The sequence below is a fragment of the Podarcis raffonei genome, chromosome 1 (assembly GCF_027172205.1).
Source record: "Podarcis raffonei isolate rPodRaf1 chromosome 1, rPodRaf1.pri, whole genome shotgun sequence".
Taxonomy (NCBI): Eukaryota; Metazoa; Chordata; class Lepidosauria; order Squamata; family Lacertidae; genus Podarcis; species Podarcis raffonei.
The window spans coordinates 114077045-114096471 of NC_070602.1; the positions used below are offsets into that span (position 1 = coordinate 114077045).

The following is a 19427-nucleotide window of genomic DNA, read 5'->3' on the forward strand; positions in this document are numbered from 1 at the left end:
AGTCAACAGCTTGAAAGGAAAGGTTGGGTTCATCTGAGACTATTCATGCTTGTTCATAAAAACAATACTTTAATATTGCTCTCATACGTTGGATACCAAAAGCAGCCCCCCTCTCAGCAGTAAAAGTCTAAAACAGGAATGGGGTGACCATGTGGCCCTCTTGATGTTGTTGGACCCCAGTTCCAGCCAGTATGGCCAAAGGCCAGGGATTATTAGCGTTGAAGTCAAACAACTTCTAGAGGGCCACAGGGTCTCTAGGCCTCATCTAAGCTATACTAAAATGGAGGGAAACCCTTAACATTCACTAGGTAGCACTGTTTTACATTTACAATTTGTCCTCTAAGGGTGCATTGCTAAACAAGTCAGAATTTTTTAATTTTTAAAAATTGTATTAAATTGAACATTTAGGTGTCTTTAAATTGGAGCAAGCTTATATATCGCCTTTCTATATTGCTAATTTCATCAGATTATGAAACAGTTTTATGATGTGTTCTCAACAGATAGAACGCCATGTGAAGGCATCTATAATAATGCTTTCTATGCGAACAGATTCCAAAGGCAATTGCCCTTTAATGGTGTTGTGGAGAAAAAAAGAAAGTTTATAACTTTAATCGGCATAATTTGTGTTTGTATTTCAGCTGGACCTACAATGGACTTAAGTGGTTTTAAAGATGGACTGGAGGTTATTGTTCCAGATCCCGTCAAAATACGTGTTCCTATTACTGGCTATCCAGTCCCAACTGCCACATGGTCTGTCGGCGACAAAGTTTTAGAACAGGGTGACCGGGTGAAAATTGACACGTCTGCAGCCTTTGCAGAGCTTGTTATTACCCCAAGTGAACGGCCAGACAAAGGCATCTATACCTTGAAATTAGAAAACCCTGTGTCCTCTGTATCAGGAGAAATCAATGTTAATGTCATTGGTGAGCAATCCAGTATATATTCTGAAGAATTGTATATAACCTGTTTTGTAAATAACCATGTGTGTAAAATCCAAAAGTTTCAACAAGCCAAATTTGTTATTAATAGCACCATAGGAGCCAACTCCTAGGGCCCAAGGTCTCTTCACCCCCCCAAAAAAAATATCTGAGGGGGATGGTCCTTCCCAAAGTTGATGGACGTGTGTTCGATTGTGTGGGGCAGGGCTTATCTGGGCCTCCCCAATATTTTATTCCAGTTGGCACCCCTGAATAGTACTAAACAACAGCAGCATGTTTATTTATTAAATTTATGTGCTGCCTTTCCTCCCAAGAGAGCCTAGGTTGGCAACTCCCATTGTACCATTTTGTTATGAAATCCTATAATACAACGGAGATCATAAACTTAGCTATTAACAGTTAACAGTCTGTCCTAAGAATGCTTACTCAGAAGTAAGAATCCTCTTTCTTTCTTTTTTTAAAAAAATAGAAACATGAATTAAAAACTAGTAGGTGTAACCAAATAGCCAAAGTTTTCCATCAAAGAAAGAATAAGTAATATATATATATATATAATTGGTTTATAATATGATGGATATTTATTTTTAGCTCGCCCAAGCGCACCAAGAGAACTACAAATTGGAGAGATAACTAGGAACTCAGTCCAATTAAATTGGGAAGCTCCTGAAGATGATGGAGGAAGCCCATTGACTGGGTATCTTATTGAAAAGCGTGAAGTGAGCCGCAAAACATGGGTCAAGGTACGCAGTTTCTTAAAAAAACCGAAACACCTATATTTCTAATATGTATTGCTGAAGATGGTTTGAAATATTCTGGTGCTTGCTATGGGAAAAAGAGTTCTGTAATTACTTGGAACCTCTCTTGTTTTTAGGTGATCGACAATGTCCTTGACCAAGAGTTCACTGTACCAGATCTGGTTCAAGGAAAAGAATATTTGTTCAGGGTCTCAGCATGTAACAAATGTGGACCAGGAGAGCCTGCTTACATTGATGAGCCTGTTAACATGTCAGCACCTGCTAGTGAGTTTTCTTAATTAACTATTCCTATTGATTTTGTATGTCTGCATTTTACATAGTAACTTGTGCTAAGCGGCATAAGTATTGAAAGAAAGCAAGGAGCAGAGTTTGAATCAATAAGGGTTTGGTATGACTTACCTGTTGTATTAGAAAAACTGAGGCTTGGATCCAAAGATGCATAACTGGAACTATGTGCAAAAAAAATCCACACACACCCTCTTCTGCACTGCAGCCCTCTGTACCCACTGAAGAGCTGCTACTTAGTATTAAAATAAAAAGTAAAGGGACCCCTGACCATTAGGTCCAGTCGTGACCGACTCTGGGGTTGCAGCGCTCATCTCGCTTTATTGGCCGAGGGAGCTGGCGTACAGCTTCCAGGTCATGTGGCCAGCATGACTAAGCCGCTTCTGGCGAACCAGAGAAGCACACGGAAACGCCGTTTACCTTCCCGCCAGAGTGGTACCTATTTATCTACTTGCACTTTGACATGCTTTCGAACTGCTAGGTTGGCAGGAGCAGGGACTGAGCAACGGGAGCTCACCCCGTCGCGGGGATTCGAACCGCCGACCTTCTGATCGGCAAGTCCTAGGCTCTGTGGTTTAACCCACAGCGCCACCCACGTCCCTTGCTTAGTATTAGTGGACCCTCAATTGACAGAAAGCAGGGAGCTACCTTGCACAAATGGGTCTTTCCTGTTGTGCAGGGTACTTGTTGGATACCAGCCAATGTGAGAAGAGCACCCCAGAGACAGTAAAGAATTAAAAAAGCTAAGACACACTATAAGGCACACACTATATGCAAGACAATTATACATGTTTTTTCCTCCCCACTCCTTGCAGCGGTGCCTGATCCACCAGAGAATGTGAAATGGAGGGATCCAACATCTAAGTCCATTTTCCTCACATGGGATCCACCTAAGTATGATGGCGGTTCTCGTATCAAAGGCTACCTGGTTGAAAAATGCCAGCGTGGCACTGACAAATGGGAGCCCTGTGGCGAGCCAGTCATTGAGACAAAGTAAGAGCTTGCAGTATGAAGAAAAATGTTTCACAAAATTGGATGGTTACATTTAAACACGCAGTACGCTGAACTTGTTTTCTGATTAACAGAATGGAAGTGACAAAACTTAAGGAAGGAGAATGGTATGCTTATCGCGTGAAGGCTCTGAACAGGCAAGGGGCAAGTAAACCAAGCAAGCCAACGGATGAAATCCAGGCTGTGGATGCAATGGGTAATTTTTGATTTCCCACTCATACTTAATCTATACTCTTGAAAACACTGGTGAATGTGTTTCTGCTGTTGACGCTTCTGTGCGCGGTTGCTGTTCTTTTTTAACAATATGTCAATTCTTCTCTCAAATCAGAGGCCCCTGAGATTTTCCTAGATGTGAAACTGCTTGCTGGAATCACTGTCAAAGCTGGAACTAAGATAGAGCTGCCGGCAAGGATAAATGGAAAGCCCGAGCCACGGATTAGCTGGACAAAAGCTGAACAGACCCTGAGACCCGATAAAAGAATAACCATTGAATCCAAACCTAACCAGTCCACAGTCATAATAACAGAGAGCAAGAGAAGTGATAGCGGCACCTATATTATTGAAGCCGTAAATGCCAGCGGTCGGGCAACAGCTACAGTTGAAGTTAATGTCTTAGGTATGTTTTGTTTCCATAGAAATAACTTTCAATGTTTTCCTAACAAAATATTTGAATAGAAGAGGTTCAAACTACTGTTATTCTTCCACAGATAAGCCTGGCCCACCAGCTGCATTTGATATCTCTGACATTACAAACGTATCTTGTGCTTTGACTTGGAATCCTCCTAGAGACGATGGCGGCTCCAGAATCACGAACTACGTTCTGGAACAAAGAGCTGCAGACAGTGAAGTGTGGCACAAACTATCATCCACTATCAAAGAAACAAAATTCAAAGTAACAAACCTAACACCACTTAAGGAGTACATCTTCAGAGTCAGCGCAGAAAACATGTACGGAGTTGGAGAACCAGCTCAGTCCGTTCCTATCGTTGCTAAATATCCATTTGGTAAGTCTATTCGCTTGACAGAAAGGGCTGCTTGTCACAAGATGGCTGCCAAGGGAGCCTGCTAGAAACTATAATGTGGTAGCCACTCCACATGGCATGGCATTGATAGGTACCACTTCTCCATGTGGGTCAGTCCCCACCATAATGTTTGTCTCCACACTATCATTGGTGACATGGAGATAGGCCTGTGGGTAAGGGTCAGTATTTATGGCAAGCTGGTACACATAAACTGCTTGTCATGTGGAACCGGCAGCAGCCACAAAGAGACAGTTTCAAGCAGCCTCTACATGGCAACTGTACATTTCCGAGCACAATTCAAAGTGTTGGTGCTGACCTTTAAAGCCCTAAACGGCCTCGGTCCAGTATATCTGAAGGAGCATCTCCACCCCCATCATTCTACCTGGACACTGAGGTCCAGCACCAAGGGCCTTCTGGCGGTTCCCTCACTGCAAGAAGCCAAGTTACAGGGAACCAGGCAGAGGGCCTTCTCGGTAGTGGCGCCCACCCTGTGGAACGCCCTCCCACCAGATGTCAAAGAGAACAACAACTACCAGACTTTTAGAAGACATCTGAAGGCAGCCCTGTTTAGGGAAGCTTTTAGTGTTTGATGTATTGCAGTATTTTAATATTTTTTTGGAAGCCGCCCAGAGTGGCTAGGGAAGCCCAGCCAGATGGGCGGGGTATAAATAATAAATTATTATTATTAATTTGATGAAATGGCATTTATTGCTACAGGTGCTTCCTATTACATTTGCACACAAGGAATTGCAAGTATGTCAATGTTCCCCTTTCTACTTCTTTGTACAGATCCTCCAGGTCCTCCGACACGAGTTCAGCCTGTTGAGATCACTAAAGATTCTGTAACCTTGACTTGGGTAGAACCAGATGAAGATGGTGGCAGCCCTATCACTGGTTATTGGGTTGAACGGTTGGACCCTGATCAAGATAAATGGGTCCGTTGCAATAAAATCCCAGTTAAAGATACGACATTCAAGTAAGATCATTATATGTTTCGTTTTAAAAAATATATAGCTAGGTAACTGAGAAGATTGCTATTTGTTTTTAGGTAAACAGCTGACTTTTATATACTCTTGAATTTGACTCCTTGTCATGCATTAGAATAAAATATTAACTGGTGCTCTGTAATAGCATCGAATAATTGTATTGCTGTCTATACTTTGGGTCTACAATAACCATTGAAAATATCCTTACCTAAATCATGTTCATAACCATCCACCAGTGCCACTGAATAGGACAACTGTACTATGGGTGTTATCAGTAGCACCAATTTCTGCTATGGAAACAGTAGTGGGATAGTGACTTCTGATGTGATTCTACATCACTGCAGCTGCTCATAAGATTAGTGCTGATATCAGAACTTCTTAGAAATGAATATAGTTTTCCGCTTTTTGAACTCCCAGTACAGTCGTAACTTGGAAGTCAAACGGAATCCATTCCGGAAGTCTGTTCAACTTCCAAAACTTTCAGAAACCAATGTGCAGCTTCTGATTGGCTTCAGGAAGCTCCTGCAGCCAATTGGAAGCCACGGAAGCCCTGTCAGACGTTCGGGTTCCAAAAAATGTCCGCAAACCGGAACACTCACTTCCAGGTTTGCGGCGTTTGGGACCCAAAACATCCGAGTACCAAGGCATTCAAGATCCAAGGTACAACTGTAATATGAATTTCTAATACAAGCTAGGGATATTTATTACACCCAAGCATTATTCATCCTTAGAGTTTTAAGTAGTACCAATATATATCATCTACTAATGAATAGTACAGAAATGCAGATTATATTACATCTGACCAGTGTCTGAGACTTTACAGTGATACAGTAATAGGAAGGTCCTTCCTCCATGTACACAGGGAGTCTCTGGTTTGGGGTGATAGTATATAATTGCTCTGAACAGTTCAAAGGTTTTTGTTTTTTTTAATGCACGAGGTACACTTGTGATGATGCAGAGTATTTAATTATAGTGTTAACTAGTAATAAGTATTACAAATTTTACATTTGGAGCATTATCATCATTACTATTAGGGTTAAAGGTCTCACGTTCCATAAGAAGTACAAGTTCCGTGTCGTGGCAGAGAATCTTGCTGGGCCAGGAAAGCCAAGCAGAGCAACAGAGCCAGTCTTAGTGAAGGATCCTATTGGTATGAAAGCATTTTTCTTAGATGAATTTTATAACTTACTCCAAGTCATAATGCTGGGTTTTCTAAACCAAGTTATCAATTCATGTCTAGATCCCCCATGGCCACCCGGCAAGCCAATTGTCAAAGACGTTGCCAAGACCTCGTGTTTCTTGAACTGGACGAAGCCAGAACACGACGGCGGTGCCAAGATTGAATCGTATGTCATTGAATTGTTAAAGACTGGCACAGACGAGTGGGTGAGAGTGGCTGAAGGCATCCCCACACCAGAACACTTCCTCAAAGGGCTTATGGAGAAACAAGAATATTCCTTCCGAGTCAGAGCTGTGAACAAAGCTGGAGAGAGTGAGCCTAGCGAGCCCAGCGATCCCGTGCTATGCAAGGAGAGACTGAGTAAGTTGGCCATTGCATTCTGCAGGAGAGCTTCTCCTGAGAGCCAGTGTGGTATAGTGGTTAAGAGCGGTAGACTCGTAATCTGGTGAACTGGGTTCGCGTCTCCGCTCCTCCACATGCAGCTGCTGGGTGACCTTGGGCTAGTCACACTTCTCTGAAGTTTCTCAGCCCCACTCACCTCACAGAGTGTTTGTTGTGGGGGAGGAAGGGAAAGGAGATTGTGGCCGCTTTGAGACTCCTTCGGGTAGTGATAAAGCGGGATATCAAATCCAAACACTTCTTCTTCTTCAAGTCCCAAAAGTATCAGAAGCCTGCTCCACAGTAACTTGGAGTGGGGCTTTCAGCGGGGCTGCCACTGTCTGTACTTGCAAAAGACAATTGAATATATTTCCGTTTCATCCTCAGTTATTATTTGTATTGTTTTATAATAATAATAATAATAATAATAATAGTAATAATAATAATAATAATAATAATAATAATAATAATAATAATATAAATAATAAATAATAAATAATAATGTATTATACCCCGCCCATCTGGCTGGACCTCCCCAGCCGCTCTGGGTGGCTCCCAACAGAATATTAAAAACATGATAAAACATCAAATATTAAAAAAACCTCCCTAAAAGGGCTGCCTTCAGATGTCTTCTAAAAGTCAGATAGTTGTTTATTTCCTTGACATCTGAAGGGAGGGCGTTCCACAGGGCAGGCGCTGCTACCAAGAAGGCCCTCTGCCTGGTTCCCTGTAACCTCACTTCTTGCAGTGAGGGAACCGCCAGAAGGCCCTCGGCACTGAACCTCAGTGTCCAGGCTGAATGATGGGGGTGGAGATGCTCCTTCAGGTATACTGTTTTTAGCTGCTTTTGTGATGTGATTGTAAATTGATATGTTACACATGTAAAAGATGATACATCAATTAATACATCATCACTAATTCATTAGAACTATGGTTTGTGTTAAGGGTGCAATGGAAACATTAAAACATATTCAAATTAATAATATTTTGCTTTAATCTTGTTACAGATCCTCCTTCACCACCTCGATGGCTTGAGGTCATTAATATCACTAAAAACACTGCAGACCTTAAATGGACAGTACCAGAACGCGACGGAGGTTCTCCTATTACAAATTACATCGTTGAAAAGAGAGACGTACGACGGAAAGGCTGGCAGACGGTTGATACTACGGTTAAGGACACCAAATATACAGTGACACCACTAACAGAAGGCTCTCTGTATGTATTCCGTGTGGCTGCAGAAAATGCAGTGGGGCAGAGTGACTACTGTGAAATTGAGGACTCTGTTCTTGCAAAAGACACCTTCAGTAAGTTTTCAAGTGCACACACTCAGAATTCAGCTTCAACAAACTATGTCATCGTTTTTAAATTTCTGTTTTCCTAACTATCAATATTATTTAATTTAGCTACCCCTGGAGCACCATATGCACTTACACCAGTCGAAGTGACAAAGAGACATGTCGACCTAAAATGGGAACCCCCTAAGAATGATGGTGGCAGACCAATTCTACGGTAAAAGAGAATTGTTTTTATATTTATTTTTTGTAAACCACTTAGAGGTTCAGTTTACAATCAAGCAGCATATACATTTTTAGATAGATAGAAAAAAAGATAGAAAGATAGATACAGACAGACAGAATATATTGGGAAAGAGTATAAAATCTGGGGCAGGGAGAGATGATTAATAGAGAAAATTTATTTTTAAAGGTTCCAAAGTTTATTGTGTTCATTATACACATCTATTAGATGAGCAATGTTTCAAATCTAAATGAACGATTCGTTCTTGATTAAATCTTTCTACTTGGTCTGATCTTTTATTCCCCTTCCTTCCCTCCCCCTCCCCTTTTTATGAAGATTACCCGCTCTGGATCCCACAGCTAATTCTCCCCTGGTCTCCTCACTGGCCCAAATAGGACTAATTTAGCCAGCTAGCCCTGGTGATCATCTAATGTTTATTGGATGGATTTCCCCCCTAAATTGATTTTTGAATTCTGAATTTATTGTTATTCACGTTTTATACTGTATTTTATGCTGTTTTTTGTTGCATCAATGAAGTGTTTTAAATTTGTTGTTAGCCACCCTGAGCCCGGTTTTCTGCACTGGGAAGGGCGGGGTATAAATAAAAAAATATTGTTGTTGTTGTTGTTTGAATTGTATGGATTCATGCACCTTATAAACATCTGTTCTTCACACAGATACGTTATTGAAAAGAAAGAGAAGCTTGGCACGCGCTGGGTGAAAGCTGGCAGAACATCAGGCCCTGACTGCAATTTCAGAGTAACGGATGTCATAGAAGGTACAGAGGTGCAGTTCCAGGTCCGTGCTGAAAATGAAGCCGGCTGTGGTCACCCTAGCGAACCGACTGACATCCTGGCAATTGAAGATCCAACAAGTGAGTTACGAAGATTGGAAATTATAATCAGTGAAATATGTGTTGTGCCAAATAGAACGGCAGAAAATAACATTACTTATGTATTCCTGCAGGCCCTCCTTCACCTCCTCTGGACTTACACGTGACAGACGCAGGAAGAAAACACATTTCAATTGCATGGAAACCCCCAGAGAAAAATGGCGGCAGTCCTATAATTGGATACAATATAGAACTCTGTGAAGCAGGAACTGAAAAATGGATGAGAATAAATTCTCGACCAGTCAAAGATTTGAAATACAAAGCAGAAGAAGGCGTTGTCCCTGACAAGGAATATATTCTCAGGGTCAGAGCTGTCAATGCTATAGGGGCTAGTGAGCCATCAGACATATCAGAAAACGTTGTCGCCAAAGATCCAGATTGTAAGTATAGTTGTTTTCGAAACAGTCATGAAATAAATTCTAAATTGTGAAATTGCTTTGGCGCACTAATTGAAATTATTTTTCTGTTTGTTTTTTTAAAAAAAACAACACAACAGGTAATCCAACTGTTGATATAAAGACTACAGACCTCGTTGTGGTTGAAGGTGAAAAGTTAAGTATCCCTGTGCCCTTCAGAGCTGTTCCAACTCCAACTATTGCTTGGCATAAGAGTGGGAAGGAGTTGAAAGCCGGTGACCGAACAACAATGAAGAGCGACCACATCTCTGCCTTGCTGGAAGTAACAAATGCAGTCCATGCTGATGCTGGCGTTTACACTATTACCTTGGAGAATAAATTGGGTTCAACAACCGGTACAATCAATGTCAAAGTAATAGGTAATTTATTTTTCTTATACCGGCAATTATGTGAATTAGACTCATAATAGTGAATGGGTGACAAGATGCTCAGCTCTTAGTGTCAGGGACTGTGCTGAGGAGGGCTGCACTGAGGAGCAAGGTTGGGAGCTTCCCCCTCTGCCTCCCCATCCCCCTCCTCTGCATCCGGATCCTGAATCTTCCCAGGAGCAGGAGGAAAGTATAGATTTGGAGCAGTGGTTTGCAGAGGGGCACAGTTCAGAAGGCAGAAGCTGGGAAATACTGGGTGGGGAACAGCTAGGAGAAGTAACACTGGAAGAGAGAGAGTTAACAGATTCACAGTCGTTGGACAGCATTCCCCCACTGCCCTTCCCAAGGTCGAGAAGAGTTCAGAAAGCGGCAGAACAGAAAGCACACAAAGCACAGAGAGTACAAACTCAGATTACAAGACGTAGTAATGATGTAGATTAATAGGGACATAAGGGGGTGGAATCCTTAATTGGGAGCACCACCATTCCTAGGAGATGGGTTCTTTGTTCTCTCTCTGTGATTATTAGTTTCTAACTGGTAAGACAACTCCTTTTCTTTTGTTTTGCTTATCTACTGCCACGGGGGAAGAAGCTGATTCCCTGAAGCCTGACACGTAGCTGCTTAATTGATACATGTAACGCGAGCCAACGCTGATATCTCCATGTGTCTAAATAGGGAGATAGGTCAACCTGAGGAATTGTAAATTATATATATAAATGTTTATCATCCATATGATTAGTGCGCACGAGTATATATATTCTTTTAATACAGTTTTCAAACCAATTTACTTTATTAAATGCTACATGTGTACCTATTGTTCTTCAATTAGGTGTGCCTGGACCATGCAATAGTATCAAGGCAAGTGAAGTAACCAAAAATTCATGTAAAGTGACCTGGGAACCTCCAGAATTTGATGGCAACACCCCAATTTTACATTATGTGCTGGAGCGAAGAGAAGCTGGTAGGAGAACATACATACCAGTGATGTCTGGTGAGAACAAATTGGCATGGAATGTAAAGGATCTCATACAAAATGGTGAATACTACTTCCGCGTTAAAGCTGTTAATAAAATCGGAGGAGGTGAATACATTGAACTGAGAAATCCAGTGATTGCAGAAGATCCAAAGCGTAAGTTTTTTTTTATGATCATCAAGACTGAAAAAGGCAAATGGTTTCTCCGTGCCTTCTATTTATCCATTTTCTTTTAAATTTTCAATATGCAGAGCGTCCAGATCCACCTATTGACCTTGAGGTTCACAATCCAACATCGAAGTCAGTAACACTCACATGGAAACCACCATTGTATGATGGAGGAACCAAGATTATGGGCTACATTTTGGAAAAGTTAGTTAAAGGAGGAGAGAAGTGGGAAAGATGCAATGACTTTTTGGTTCCTCTTTTGACTTCTCCTGTGAAAGGTCTTGAGGAAGGCAAAGAATATCAGTTCCGTGTCCGTGCAGAGAATGCTGCCGGTGTCAGCGGACCTTCTAATGTCACTCCTCTGGTGAAAGCAGTGGATCCCGTTGGTATGTTTTGCAAACTACCTATTCATTTTTAGCAAGTATTCAAATTCTGCTGTATGCTACAGTATCAAATATAAACTAAAACAATATTTTTATGGTTACAGAGGCTCCAAAAGTTTTCCTCGGTGCTAATCTGCAGGCTGGCCTGGAGGTGAAGCAAGGTTCTGAGATTGCACTTGAAGCACACATTTCAGGGTCACCTTACCCAACTATTGATTGGTTATGGAATGATGAAGTTGTTAAGCCAACAGAAATTAAGAAGAGAGTTACCAAGGTTACTAGGAAGAAGAAAGGTGAAGTTGAAGAAGATGAGCCTTTCCACTTGTCCCTGCCCGAGCGTTTAAGCATTGACAACCACAGACAAGGAGATTCTGTACTGGTCGTTCGGGATTCAATCAGACCAGACCATGGCACATATACTATTCGAGTTGAAAACGATCACGGGGTTGCAAAAGCTTCGTGTGAAGTCAATGTGTTAGGTATGCCCTTATACATAATGGTGTGTGATACATTTTCTTCAAAATGTTTGAAGTGATATGTGCAAAGTCGTGTTCATTATTTTTGTTTTCAAAACAGATACACCTGGACCACCGGTCAACTTTGTTTTTGAGGAGGTTCGTAAAAATAGCATCACTTGCAAGTGGGAGCCTCCTCTTGATGATGGCGGAAGTGAAATATTGAACTACGTTCTTGAAAAGAAAGACAACACAAAATCCGACATTGGCTGGGTTACCGTTACTTCAACGCTTAGGCATTGCAAATATAATGTGCCTAAACTTATTGAAGGAAAGGAATACATATTCCGTGTGAAAGCTGAGAACAGAGTAGGAGCTGGACCTCCATGTCTTTCAAAACCTGTTGTAGCTCAAGATCCATTCAGTAAGTCTTGTACTCTATCTAAATATGTGCTTCATTCATTTTTCCCAAAAGGCACTGCCATCCATCATCATCATTATTACCTTACACTCATATTGTACTTTAACATTAAAACTTTAATTCTATAATAACCCAGCAGAAAAACCTTGCAGAAGGCAATGGCTAAATTACATTTGCTGATTGTTGCATCTGAGTGCAACATCCTAAAAAGAAAAAGAAAAAGCTAAGACAATCCATGCTAGTTGACTGTAAAACTTGCCATATCAGACTTTTCTATTCTGTTCTCTCCTTGTGTCTTAAAGTGTGTGAAGTGGGTGGTAATTACAAATAATAAATCCTTGAGATATATGGGTACACAGAGCTGGTAAGATCATCATTGACAAAAGCAAATGCTTAAATAATCCACCAGTAAAATAAATTGCAGATGAATTCATACATAAAAAGCGGAAAAAGAAGAACTGTGAAAAACACACATTTTCTTTAAGTCTTTCCATATACACAAAACCCACCCTCACTCTCTACAAGTTTCAAGCATGCGCATCTACACATTTAGGGTATAACACAGAGATAATATTTACATATCATGAAGGCAGTTTCGTTTTATTGGGATGTGGCTTTCCAGGGACCAAGCTAAACTTTACTACTCACAAGGGGTTCTGAATTCACTTAAAGGCATGCTGGGAGAACCAAACTAACTGCCCCTGCCCCCATTTTTCATCCCAGTTTGCCCCCTTTGTGTAGTAAAGAAAAATACATGTAACAGCTAATTTAGTAGCTCTCAGGCTGCAATCCTAGACACATTTACCTGGGAGTAAGTACAGCTGAAATCACGGGACTTCATTTCAAGTAACTGTGAATAAGATCAGGCTGCATATTGCAACTGAAGCCTCCAAGTAAAGATATGGTGGAGGAGAAAATTAGAGGCATTAAACAAATTAAATTTCTGTATGATTTGGTAAGCTCCACTAACATTTGCATATCCTCTTTTTATAGGTCCTCCTGATGCACCTGATAAACCTCTAGTAGAGGATCCAACTAGCAGTAGTCTGTTGGTTAAGTGGAATGAGCCTAAAGACAATGGTAGCCCCATTTTGGGATACTGGATTGAAAAGCGTGAAATCAATGGAACCCACTGGGCCCGTGTGAACAAAGAGCGTGTGAATGCCCTGGAAACTAGAGTTGAAGGACTTTTAGAAGGTCTAACTTACGTTTTTAGAGTTTGTGCTGAAAATGCAGCTGGCCTTGGGAAATTCAGTCCCCCTTCAGATCCTAAAACTGCACAAGACCCAATATGTAAGTTGTTAGATAGATAATATTACCCCTTAGTTTGAAAAGGGAAGTTTTCAGTCTATTAATCTCTCTTTATACGTATTTTTTTCTTTTAGTGCCTCCTGGCCCACCTGTTCCAAGAATTGTTGATACAAGCTCAACATCTATTGACGTTGAATGGGACGCTCCGCTATACAATGGGGGCAGTGAAATCACTGGCTACCATGTTTACAAGAATTTTGTCGGCTCAAATGAATGGTCTCGCTGCACAGAAAGACCTATTAAGGTTCGGAGCTATATAGTTAAAGGAATTAGAGAAGGTGCAGATTACAAACTTCGTATTACCGCCCTTAATGTTGCTGGGGAAGGACCTCCTGGAGAAACAGAGCCTGTAACAGTTGCAGAGCCTCAAGGTACTGTGATTATGTAATTTAAAATGAAATCTAATGTGAAATAGTTTGTAGGATTGCAAATTAATTAATTCTCTCTCTCTCTCTCCTTATACAGAGCCTCCCACTGTTGAATTTGATATTTCTGTCAGGGCAGGAGTTCAGATATTGGCAGGTCAAGCTCTTAAGCTCCCTGCTATTGTTACTGGACGACCTACCCCTACAATTGTGTGGACTTTAGAGGATGCAGATGTTGACAAAGAGCGAGTTGTGATTGAAAATGTTGGCACTTCATCTGAGCTGTTTATCAAAAATGCACTCAGAAAAGACCATGGAAGATACGTGATTACTGCCACCAACGAAAGTGGTTCTAAATTTGCTGCAACCAGAGCAGAAATATTTGGTAAGAAATGCTACATGGAGTGAAACGATGAATATATTAAGTATTTGGCCTTCCTTAATTACATCTCATGTCTTCTTTTCCAGATGTTCCTGGACCGGTTACTGACTTGCATCCTGTGGTGGTAAATAGAAAGATGTGTCTACTTAACTGGGATGATCCCAAAGATGACGGAGGAAGTGAGATCATAGGTTTCCTTGTAGAGAGGAAAGATGCCAAAATGCATACATGGAGACTAGCCGTAGATACAGACAGATCTAAGTGTGATATAACAGGTCTTGTTGAAGGACAAGAATATAAGTTCCGTGTATTCGCCAAGAACAAGTTTGGCTGTGGTCCACCTGTTGAACTGGGACCTCTCCTTGCTGTTGACCCCAAAGGTAAAACTTCTTGTATTGATAACAACCATCAGAACACTTTGGAACAGAGCATCCCCCTCCCGTAATTTCAACTTTTAACACCATTCAAAATATATATTTATATCCTTTATCATCACAACACTCCGTGTGTGTGTGTGCGCGCGCGCGTGCGCGCATTCTTGCAGTTGAACCCAAAACATGTCAGTTTCTTGAAAGAGAACTTTTCTAGAGTCGGGATAACTGAAAACCTAGTGCTTCCCATGTTCATTTCTGTGTGGAAATACTTTATTAAAAAAAAAAAGAAAATAATCCTACAAGGGCAAAATGTTGCATGCGAAGATGCTCTGCTGTAAAACTTTTCTGTAGCTGCTCTAGAGTTACAAAATCCAATTTCTCCACAGACCTCTTTCCCACATCCAGCAATTCACTGGAGTCGCACCAATGCATTTTGGAGTTAGTATAGCATTGTCCCATTTAATTTAGTATTTAATGACAGTTTTAAACTGAGGATGGAGAGGTGGGTTTCAGTATACATCTGCAGAGCTAAATAGCATGTTGCATGTCCCTAGCCTTGGAGGCAGGGGAATATAAACCGAAATAAATAAAACGATGTATTTTTGCCTTGTTTGCTGGTGAAAATGCTGCACAGTAAACATGACGTGAAAAAACAAGGGTTTATTTTTCAAATTTAACTTATCATTTTTCATTCTTGCCACAACAGGTCCTCCAACTGCTCCTGAGAGGTTCATGTACACAGAGAGAACAAAAAACTCTGTTACACTTGACTGGAAGCCTCCCCGTAATGATGGTGGAAGCCCCATCATCGGCTACATTGTTGACAAAAGAAGACATGACTCAAATGAATTCGAAAGAGTCAATAAGAGACTCTGTCCAACTACATCCCTTCTTGTGGACAATCTTGCTGAGCTGCATATGTATGAGTTCCGAGTCAAGGCTGTCAACGAGATTGGAGAAAGTGAACCATCACTGCCCCTTAATGTAGTCGTACAGGATGATGAAGGTGAGGCTCTTTAATATAAATGTGTACACTTTACCTATAGATGTGAATATTTGGTGTCTGCTAGATGCCTCACTATATTTTTGAGAATTACATGGTTAATCACTTTTGCATTCATTTTCTTTTTTCAGAACCTCCCACAGTGACATTGCGTCTATCTGTTAGAGGAGATACTATCAAAGTTATGGCAGGGCAACCAGTCAACATTCCAGCAGACGTGACAGGTCTTCCAATGCCAAAGATTGAATGGTCTAAAGATGACGTTGTTATTGATAAAACATCAGATGCCCTTAAGATCACCAAAAAGGAAACAAGTAGAACAGAGGCGAAAACTGAACTCAGCATGCCTGCAGCAGTTAGGAATGATAAAGGCACTTACACAGTTTCAGCTTCTAATCGTCTTGGCACCGCATACCGCAATGTTCACGTTGAAGTATTTGGTATGTATCTAGCTTCTTGCTTAAACGGCCAAAGTTTTCTTACTTTATTTCTACCATAACACAATACTAAATTGGTTTTATTTAGATCGTCCTTCTCCACCGAGAAATCTCACCGTATCGGATATTAAAGCTGAATCTTGCTTGTTGACTTGGGATGCCCCACTCGATAATGGTGGCAGTGAGATTACACACTACATTCTTGAGAAGCGTGATGCGAGCAAAAAGAAGTCTGACTGGGAGGAAGTATCCAGCACTGTTGTGGATAGACGATTTGGGGTAATGCTTCAATCTTGATTTCATAGGCGAAAGGAATAGTCTTTAAATGAAAAATGACCATTTATAAAATTGTTGAGCTGAATGTTAACACTGTTCATCTTCCAGATTTCCTATTTTTACGTCTGCCTTCCATTTAATGCCAAAATAGGTATTTCTATACTCTGTATTGAATGGTACTTCGCTCCCTTCAGAGTCGGGTTAGTAGCAGTTGGTGCAGATATGCCAATGATGTATAGAGTTGTTAAGCATCAGAGCAACAAGCAGGTGGTTTTTTCAAGAACTGTTTTAAGATATCCATATGATGGCATCTAACTGCATGGAAAACATCCAAAATACACTAAAACCAGTTCTGAGAATTGGTTTTACACATATCATAGGATCAAACAGTTGGATGGGTCCTTTTTGAGTTTGAGGGGTCTGCCTAGTCAAATCCCTTGCTCAGGGCAGGAAAATGAGAACCTGGGCACTCCCAAAAGATGGCTGTTTAGATTCTGCTCAAGACCTCCAGTGAAGAAGAACCCAATGTTCATTGACTCCATTGTCAAACTTTTAAGAGGTTTCTCCTAATGTTCAACTGAAACGTGCCCTCCTTTAGCTTATGAGATGTAGATGTTTATGCCCTCTGTATGACATCTCCTCAGGTATTTGTAATATGTTGACATGCCCCCCTTCAGACATCTCCCCACCAAGCTAAACAAACCCAATTACTTCATCCTTTCTTTTTAAGTCTTGTTTTCCATACCACTGACTACCTTTGTTGCCCTCCTTTGTGAGGTGACCTTTGGCTATTCTTTGTTTAAAGTCCTGGAAACAACACAGGGAATTGATATGAAACTGATTTTAAAAAATAATAATGTATCATGTTTCTTTTACTTTTCAGGTCTATAAACTGGCAACAAATGGACAATATCAATTTAGAGTGAGGGCCGTTAACAGGTTTGGGACAAGTGACGAATGCCTTTCCGAAAAGGTAGTTATCAAGGATCCTTATGGTCTTCCTGGACCCCCTGGAAAACCAAAGGTTACAGAACGCACCAGGTCATCAATGCTGGTAACATGGACACCTCCACTAGACAATGGTGGAGCTCCAATTACTGGCTATTGGCTGGAAAAGAAAGAAGAAGGAGGTGTCTACTGGTCTCGTGTCAACAGAGCTCCAGTGACAAAACCAGCAGTGAAAGGACTGGAATACAATGTACTGCGTTTGATTGAAGGTGTAAAATACCAGTTCCGAGCTATGGCTGTGAATATTGCTGGAATTGGCCCTCCCAGTGAGCCATCAGATCTTTATGAAGCTGCAGATCCAATCTGTAAGTATAAAGACAAGGAAGCAATAAGTAACACAAAATGCCAACTTTGTATTTTTTGTTCAATTTGTCCTGAACCTGATTTGATAGAGGTTCTGTGATTTCAGTGCATGAGCTCTGCGTTTGAAGTCAAATATTTAATGAGTTAGGCTTCATTTTATAAGTGCATATTATCATGATAAATAGCAAATGTTTCTAATTTTGTGCAATGAAATACTGTATAGTTGATAGAATTTCCATTCACTTCATTGAAGGAGTGTTGTGCAATGGAACAAGGGAGGCATAGTCCTCATGGCAGTACATTTTGCATTTGCTCAATAGATCCTCCTGGAGCACCATCCTGCCCAGATGTCAAAGACAGAACCAACTCAACTATATCTCTTGCATGGAAACCTCCACAAAAAGATGGTGGCAGTCCTATTAAAGGATATATTGTCGAAATGCAAGAAGAAGGTAGTTTAGATTGGAAGAGTGTGAACGAACCGGACAAGCTGTTCCCTACCTGCGATTGTGTTGTACCCAATCTGAAAGAGCTCAGAAAGTACAGATTCAGAGTAAAGGCTGTAAATGCTGCAGGGGAATCTGAGCCAAGTCTTTGCACTGCAGAAATACCATGCAAGGAAGTTCAAGGTAAGGATTGTTGGAAATAATTCTTTCCACTCGAACGTGTAGACATAGAAAAATCAAAAGATTTGAAAAGTGAAATGCAGGAATGGCTGTCCAGCACATTAGAGTTTTCAAGAGTAAAGCAAACTTACCCAACATCAATCTGATAGCAATAGAAGCTGGAGCTAGATTATTCTGCATACATTTGAGAAGGAACTCTTCTCAGAGTGTCCCTGCCATATGAGTTAAGGCAGATAATGATCAAAGAGAGATCCTTCTCAATGGTGGCACCAGTTCATAGAATTCTGTCCTCGGGAAGCCCACCTGACACCAACATTGTTATGGATTTAGGGCCAGCAAAGGTTTTGTTTTTGTTTTTTTACTAGGCTGTTTCATGCATTGTTCTAATTTATTATATTTTGGTGTTATATGTTATCATGTTTTTCTAAAGCTTTGCTAAATGGCAGTATATATTTCAAATAAGTATATATCTTGATATCTTTGTTTATCATCAAGAGAATAATATACAACTGAGGCTGCAAGCCTACCCATTTATCCGAAAGAAAGACCCATCAATGTCAGAAGGACTTACTACTGAGTATACTGTACATGCATAAGTTTACTCTATTAGAGAACTTATGTGACAGGTAGATGAATTCTGACTATATTATTTATATGATATATTATTTGTATTTTGCAGAGGAGCCAGAAATATTTATTGATGTTGGAGCACAAGACTTACTCTCTTGCCGTACTGGTACAACAATCAGAATTCCAGCAGTTATTAAGGGACGTCCTGTTCCCAAAGTAACTTGGGAATTTGAAGGAGATGCAAAGAAAGCTGTAAAGGTCAGTGACAAAACAAAGTAAACTGTTAAAAACTTCATGCTAAAGTATTGTATGTGTGTATTTACTATTTCTTCTTTATTTAAAGGATGGACATAACATACCTGAAGATGCTACGGTAAAAAATAGCTTATATTTGAATTCACTTATTTTGCTTCTAATATTTGCATTTTTCAAGTCCTTTTTTAATTATTATTGCTAAGTAAGTTTGGTTTGGTTTGTGCAGGTGGAATCAACTGATACCACATCAGTGATTACTATCCCTACATGTAACAGAGGTCATTCTGGAAAATACAGTATTACAGCAAAGAATAAAGCAGGACAGAAAACTGTAAATGTCAGGGTGAATGTCCTAGGTAAGACTAATC

General features: G+C 40.6%; 1 protein-coding gene across 1 annotated transcript in view; it reads left to right on the forward strand.

The window, feature by feature from the left end:
• TTN (titin) overlaps nucleotides 1–19427 on the forward strand; it is a 292385-nt gene that overhangs the window by 199034 nt on the left and 73924 nt on the right. Inside the window, exons 168-198 of the mRNA XM_053410245.1 lie at nucleotides 639–923; nucleotides 1527–1678; nucleotides 1810–1957; nucleotides 2794–2971; nucleotides 3064–3185; nucleotides 3318–3605; nucleotides 3697–3993; nucleotides 4801–4987; nucleotides 6032–6147; nucleotides 6238–6537; nucleotides 7563–7862; nucleotides 7962–8067; nucleotides 8751–8947; nucleotides 9040–9345; nucleotides 9462–9740; nucleotides 10579–10878; nucleotides 10974–11276; nucleotides 11378–11752; nucleotides 11850–12152; nucleotides 13143–13442; nucleotides 13535–13831; nucleotides 13926–14210; nucleotides 14294–14587; nucleotides 15288–15587; nucleotides 15716–16024; nucleotides 16110–16300; nucleotides 17181–17610; nucleotides 17929–18237; nucleotides 18914–19062; nucleotides 19148–19177; nucleotides 19286–19415. Of these exons, the coding sequence (XP_053266220.1) occupies nucleotides 639–923; nucleotides 1527–1678; nucleotides 1810–1957; nucleotides 2794–2971; nucleotides 3064–3185; nucleotides 3318–3605; nucleotides 3697–3993; nucleotides 4801–4987; nucleotides 6032–6147; nucleotides 6238–6537; nucleotides 7563–7862; nucleotides 7962–8067; nucleotides 8751–8947; nucleotides 9040–9345; nucleotides 9462–9740; nucleotides 10579–10878; nucleotides 10974–11276; nucleotides 11378–11752; nucleotides 11850–12152; nucleotides 13143–13442; nucleotides 13535–13831; nucleotides 13926–14210; nucleotides 14294–14587; nucleotides 15288–15587; nucleotides 15716–16024; nucleotides 16110–16300; nucleotides 17181–17610; nucleotides 17929–18237; nucleotides 18914–19062; nucleotides 19148–19177; nucleotides 19286–19415 (7566 nt within the window). The remainder of the gene's footprint in view (nucleotides 1–638; nucleotides 924–1526; nucleotides 1679–1809; nucleotides 1958–2793; nucleotides 2972–3063; nucleotides 3186–3317; nucleotides 3606–3696; nucleotides 3994–4800; nucleotides 4988–6031; nucleotides 6148–6237; nucleotides 6538–7562; nucleotides 7863–7961; nucleotides 8068–8750; nucleotides 8948–9039; nucleotides 9346–9461; nucleotides 9741–10578; nucleotides 10879–10973; nucleotides 11277–11377; nucleotides 11753–11849; nucleotides 12153–13142; nucleotides 13443–13534; nucleotides 13832–13925; nucleotides 14211–14293; nucleotides 14588–15287; nucleotides 15588–15715; nucleotides 16025–16109; nucleotides 16301–17180; nucleotides 17611–17928; nucleotides 18238–18913; nucleotides 19063–19147; nucleotides 19178–19285; nucleotides 19416–19427) is intronic.